The sequence below is a fragment of the Triticum aestivum genome, chromosome 3A, assembly GCF_018294505.1.
Source record: "Triticum aestivum cultivar Chinese Spring chromosome 3A, IWGSC CS RefSeq v2.1, whole genome shotgun sequence".
Classification (NCBI taxonomy): domain Eukaryota; kingdom Viridiplantae; phylum Streptophyta; class Magnoliopsida; order Poales; family Poaceae; genus Triticum; species Triticum aestivum.
Genome location: NC_057800.1, coordinates 34,105,372 through 34,112,056, shown reverse-complemented (window position 1 = coordinate 34,112,056; position 6,685 = coordinate 34,105,372). Strand labels below are relative to the sequence as shown.

Sequence of the window (6,685 nt, the reverse complement as noted above, 5' to 3'; positions counted from 1 at the left end):
CACTATGCCGCGAGCGGCCATGATTGCGAGCCGATGCTGTGAAGACGTCACCGTGCAACGAGCGGCCATGATTGTGAGCCGGTGCCAGGGCCGGTCCTGAGATTTTGGGCGCGCGGTGCGAAAACTAAACTCAGGGCCTCTTAATACTAGTAGTAGTGCATGCTTTTCGCACATAGGATTATACGCACGTATCGATGTTTAATTCTTCAGTTAATTTCAAAAGGATCTTTTTTCTTTTCTTCCGGAGGATGTATTCTAGAATATACAGAGACAAAGATAGTAGGTATATAACATGGATACTATGACTTTCTTAGATTCCCCAAAGCACCCAAACGCTCTTGAATTTGCAATTATGTGAGTGAATATATATGCATACAATCACATTAGACAATTTGTAAGAGGTCTAAAATCAAATAAACATGTAACGAATATGCTGCAAATATTCCTACAAAAATATTTCAATCGGTTCGGCCTTCAGCTTTAAAAATCTAACATGTACATTAAACCAAAAGCCAAACACTTCACTGCTCCAATTAATTATTTTTTACGGAAGTTGTTAAATTTGTAAGAACGATGACAATCACCTACCTCAGATTGGTCAGTCGGACATCTGACGCTCGGCGATAACTCCATGGGAATTGGATAAAAACAATCATCGGACCTTTCATCTTTCACAGAAGAGAAATATGATAATCAAATATGAACTTACTTTTGAAGGGAGAGGTGGGTAGGAGACCAAGACCTGCGAACAAATGGACATTTGGGCTCCAAACTTTGCATGAATGTTTGCCAGTTGTTGCACAGCAAAATGACATGAGACATTTGGAAGTATCAAAATATGAAAGAGGTTCACATGAAAATTTCAGTATCACCTTAGACTTTCCCAAATTGGTTCAAACCAGATAAAAATATCAAAATATGAAAGAGGTTCACATGAAAATTTCATTATCACCTTAGACTTTCCCTAGGAAAAGGTACCACATGAGAGTTTACAAATGAAAAATAGAAAGCTAATAGGACCTGAATTAGAAGCAACATTCAATTACCCAAGAAGATGTTACAAATCACATTATTAGTAATAAATCATACAATGTTTAGCTTAACTAAAATTAGAAGTTTCCCAACTGAGGTAACTTGATTCAGTGTAAGCACATGAGTTGAACTAAAATCAGAAGTTTCAGAATAGAGCTAGTCTATATACATTTATCACTAGAGATAGCATACATGACACATGTGATCAAGCCGTATCTATTGGGAGAAAAATCCATAGCGGAAAGAATATAAAACATAAATCCTTTGTACTACTTTAGACAACAAGCAGGAGTAGTCAAGGTGAAAGAAAAGTATATTGGTCCCATTATTAGTGAAACTTACCTGAAAAACACTTAATGCCTCTAGATGTGCTTTCTCTACAAAAGAACACCACCCCACCTTCCTGAAACTGTAGGAAGTTTTTTAAAATGAGCGCCTGAGTGGGCATTCACTTCTGTCCAATGGACATTCTTACCATCATTAGCGACGAGTGTCGTGTACTTTGCCACCAGCTTCTTTGCACAAAACTTGGCAACATAAATCATGGACAATGCATCGAAGCAATAGTTGTATAGCATTATTGCAACAACGCAGGCGACAATCACTGGGTGCAAAAAATCAAGTGATTTGACAGTGGAAGGATTCATGACCCAGTGCTGTGCTAGTGGGGACTCACACAGTTATATGCCTATTTTTGGTGATATCTAGGACAACGTTGGAGGACCCAAGTAGGCTGGCATGATGGGACACGCCGTGCATTTGCTACCCTACTGCACAAAACGAACTAATCCATATATCTCCGCACTATATAGTTAAATCTATCGAGAAAAGTACATGAATCACGCATCCATGAGACTGATCTGTTCAGCACACAAGTAGAAGTCAGCTCACAAAATCATCAGTTATTAGTTGGTAAATTTACCACCGTGTTAACCACATCTGGTCAATATTACAGAGCGGGTTCTTGAAATTTTAGAAAGCTTGGGACCATAAGAAGCTCTCTGCAAACACGAACAACAGAATGTGACAGCCCATCATTCGATTTATTCCCTCCTAAACTGACACTGTAATAATCAATAGTCAATCCAATCTGTTCAGCCACTTAGCATCGCAAATCATCCATACATCGCACCATCACCAGCAGAACCAGGTAGCACATAGTACTAAGGGCAGGAGTAGCGGCAGAACCTGAACTTGTACATGGTCGATGGCGGAGATGCCAAGTGGATCGTGGTATAAATATATTTAAACAGACAAATAATGCTATGAATGTTGTCAATGTTATCTGCAAACCTGATTCATAATTAAAAAAGAGACCTTCTAACTTGCCACTGCAACCATTATCCTTACATATATATACATAACCACAGCTTACAGGAGAGGCAGGCCCTAATTAATAAACTGATATGCTTTTGTTTTTACATAGTCAGAGCAGAAGCAACATCAATTTTTGCACTTAAACTAGGAAAGGGGTTCAGGCATTGACTCTATTACATCGAGTATAGATATAAGAGAACACTTTTGCCATGATCGGTAATACTATGAAGAAAAAGAAGTAAATGTTCCGGCGATGCAGAAACAGGAGGTCCAGAACCGACGCTCGCTCTTGGCCTCTAGCTCGCTCACCCCGTGCCACCGGATTCCCTTGAGAGGTAGTATTTGGGTTGAGTATCCCTTTTTGCCTCCTGTGAGATCTTTTATTTGTACTGTATAGTTGCCTGACCACTGGTTTGACCACGTCTGCCTCTGCTAAATTTAAACAAGACAACTGTTAGATGCAGAAGATGGGAAATGAAAGGCATAAAACCTCTCAAGCACTGGCGGAGCTTCGGCAAGGCCGATTGGGCCATGGCCCGCCCAGGTCCGGAGCAAAAAATAAATTTTATACTACTGCAGCACACAGCGCTGACGAACACCATACAGAGAAGGCAAGCAGCAGACTCGTACGCGTAAGACTCACAGCGATGCAGGCTCAGGGTTCAACTTCGACCGCCGTCTCATAGCACAGTAGAACTAGAAAGCACATCAGCCACCGGCCGCGGGCCGCCGGCCACCGGAGCACCGCACACACAGTGTCCCACGGACGGGCGGCCAACCGGCATACATCTATTCAGGGGACCCACGCGACCATGCAGTGGTAGGCGGCGACCCTGCGACCCAGGCACCCAACTAGCTAGCTGCTTCTCTCAATCCATCATAATGATTCTAAAAAAAAAGCTAGCTTCTTCTCTGAATTCATCAGAATCACTACTGATCGGAATCCCTGCAAGCAGCATACGTAAATCGATTTAAATGATTCTCAATTTTATTCCCCTAAATTCAACTTAGGTCATTGTTCGTTAAATCATCCCCTAAATCCCCTAAACTCGACCCCAATAAGCATAAATAATCCACTGAAGATCTGTTCTTTACACTTTACAAGTTCACAACAGATGCCACTTTTACAGTTTACAAGTTCACAACAAAAGTAGTGTTCTTGTTTACTGTCTAACAGTGCACTAAATTGTTGTTTACTGCCAATTTGGTAGCCCTGTTTGGTATACTTTGGTAGCTTAGTATTCTCTGGCCCGCCCAACTTTTCTTTTGTAGCCCCGCCACTGCTCTCAAGGGAAAGGTTTTCTATGGGGAAAGGCTTCGACTAGAGTTCCCACGCCACCATAGGATCGTAATACACAGATCATGAACCAATTGTGTTTTGGGATAGAGTAAAAGTTGCTCTTTCTTCTTACAATTTCATTTCATCGCTATACCACAAAAAAGAAGAGCTGCAGCGTGAGCCATGCCGTGGTTCGACCCAACAACAACTAAGGCCACCCCACAGTGGTAAAAATGGTGTCTCGGGGCAGAGGCATGTCCACCAGGCATGCCAGGAGACATCATGGTGATGGAAGGAGATTGGATCTAGCTAGCTGCAGTTAGACAAGGTTCAGATGTCACTGCAGTGGAACTTTCGTGATGGCTGAGTCATTTTGTACTACCAGAGCCGGTTGGGTTATGGTAATTTGTGGTGCAAATTAAAAGCCACTTGATAAGAAACTCGCCTATCTGTTGATACTGTAATTTGGTTCTAGGAATGGAGTTGAATTAGCATTTACAGTTCCTTGCCTCTGTTCTGTTTCGTTAGAGAAACGAAATGAGTCGACCCAATACCGCCTCAGCAAGCACTAGCAGTTATTGAGCACTACGCCGTCAGAAGAAGTTAACTATGTATGCAATCATCCCACAAAAAACATGAAATGCCCTCATGATCAGTAGCTGTATCACCTTGCATACCTGCAGTCCTGCACCTAAATAACAACATGAAACAGAAACTCGTTGGCGAATGCACAAGTTGTCTACCTGCGTGGATGAGGTCTTTATAGAAGGGCTCATAAGGGTTGCAACTGTTTTTAGCATCCGCTGATGCCTTTTGCTAGTTTCCAACACATGAACATATATACTGGATTGGGCAATGGGCACTCTAGTTGATTTTCAAGTTCGAGGAGCGGCTACACAATCTAATGTCAACAGTGTCAATATACAGATGTACATTCTCCTATGCAAGCACACATAACCAACAGCTAACCAAGATTCCAAAAAAAAAAAACATCATACTATATTGTTGGTAAACCACATTTTGAGCATGAGAATAGAAAAAAAAGGGCAGAATAATTAACAGACCTGCTGGCATGTTGTCGAGGTAGTACTTGGGGAAGGCGCATGGTAACACCACAGAAGGGTTGGGTGGACACTGGGACTAGCGCACTGAGAGAGGCATGTTTCATGTCAAGTGCGACAATCCATGTCGTGTCATCTTGAGCCTTTACCATGGCCCTTATGTAGAGAAGATGGTCATCTTGGATGCTCAGGGTGGGGTTAATGAAAATAAGATTCTTCAGCTCCAGTTGTTTGTTCTCATCATCCAGCAGCTCAGGCAACAAAGCAGAATAACTCGTGTCGACCGAGATTTCAGCAACATCAACCGTGCGGCGGTTGCGCCAATCATCCCAAGAGAGCTTCCTGTTCCATGTGGTGGCTTTCCAAGCGATGCCACTGCTTCCGTAGTCAGGTTCATCGAAATCTATCTGGACAAACTTGATGAGATCGCCGCAGGATGAGACATCGCATAGATGTTCCGCGGCGATGTCCGCGACACCGTCCTCGTCGGCGAGGGGAACCCTGGACGCGGGCAACGGGATGTACTTGATGACGGGACGCTTGTCGAAGAGGTTGCAGAGGAGGACAATGCCACACAAGAGATCAACCCAGCCCAGCGAGCTTTCTCCGACAGTGATCTGCTTGCAGCTGTAATGCCTATCGAGCAACTCTTTGTCATACTCGGACAAGCGCGGCATGGACGGCTTGGTTCTGCTCCATGCCCGCGTGGTGGAGGAGAAGACGTAGGCGCGATACTCCCAGCAGTCACGATGGTCAATCCAGTTGCGATCGAGGAAAGCCACGGCGAAGTGGCCGCCGCCGCAGGGCAGGATGCCGAACTGCTGGGACTGGAAGGCTGGCACCTCAGGGTCCGGCTCCGGGAGCAGGTGCAGCGACGGGCGGTTGCCGGACGGGCCGCGGGCGGAGTAGACGAAGTGGTGGACGGAGCCCCACTCGGGGACGTTGAGGGTGACGGAGAAGAGCACGAAGGCCCCCTCGGCGCAGATGAGCAAGGGCGGGGTGTCGGAGTAGTCGTCGCCCTCGAGGCCGGGGCAGTGGACGGAGAAGTGGGAGACGGCCGGCGGGTCGGCGAGGCAGAAGGACACCTCGACGGCCTGGCCCTCCGCCGTGCGGCACCCGGCGGTGGTTTCGTGCCGGTCGTCGGAGATGCGTCCCGTCTTGCTGAGTAAGACCCAGTCGGGGTGGCCGGAGCGCGGCGAGCCCGCCAGGGCGGAGGGCCGGACGGGAACGGCGGGGGGCGCCATGGATCTGGAGACGGCGGCGGCGGCGGCGGCGGAAATTTGGTGCGGGACGGGAAGAGAGCGCTGGGAGTTTGCTCCGTTTCTCTGTGGGGCTTGGACGGAGGGAGAGCACTTTTGTGACCGGGGATTCACATCCGATCCGTGTCCGACTCCAAAGATAATTGTTAGTGAGAATCCATATAAAATTACACTATTACATGATTGTTGTGCATACAACAAAAGTCTAGTGCAATTTTAGTGTAAAGTTGTGTATAATTTTTTTAATTTTTTTCATTATATTTATTATTAATGTGAAATACCATTGGTACTAATTCATTGTTTCTTATAAAAATTAGCTATTATTTCATTTTCTTTCTTATTAAAGGGTATTGTCAATGTCACTAATTCAATTTTCCATATAAAATTAATTGTGTTTACTTTTATTTGGCTATTATTCTATTTTATTTCATTTTAAGGGTAATACCTGCCAAAACTTTATTCTTTCTTAGGAAATTACTTTTTGGAAAAATGCACAATCATATACTTACTTTTGCATAATATAAAACCACAATTTTTTGTATATTATGTCATAGTTTGATTTTTTAAGTTATTGTTTCTTAAAAGGTAATACCAATGTCACTAATTGATTTTTCTTACAAAACCTCATCATTTAGTCTTTTATTTTAATTGTTTCTTCTTAAAGGGTAATATCAATGCCACTAATTCATTCTTCCTTAGAAAACCTTATTTTTTTCACTTTAGTTTTCATTTATTTA

General features: G+C 44.0%; 1 protein-coding gene across 2 annotated transcripts; it reads right to left on the bottom strand.

The window, feature by feature from the left end:
- Window positions 1-2,311: 2,311 nt before the first annotated feature.
- On the bottom strand, window positions 2,312-6,043 carry LOC123060042 (uncharacterized). Of its 2 annotated transcripts, none has more exons than XM_044482602.1 (2): window positions 4,693-6,043; window positions 2,312-2,781 (listed from the first exon to the last, which is right to left on the bottom strand). In XM_044482602.1, the coding sequence occupies exons 1-2, from the start codon at window positions 5,931-5,933 to the stop codon at window positions 2,730-2,732; spliced, it is 1,293 nt and encodes a 430-aa protein (XP_044338537.1). In that variant the 5' UTR covers window positions 5,934-6,043; the 3' UTR covers window positions 2,312-2,729. The 2 variants fall into 2 exon arrangements, with proteins under 2 accessions (XP_044338537.1, XP_044338538.1); XM_044482603.1 differs by having other exon boundaries at window positions 2,312-2,778; window positions 4,693-6,038.
- Window positions 6,044-6,685: the final 642 nt, after the last annotated feature.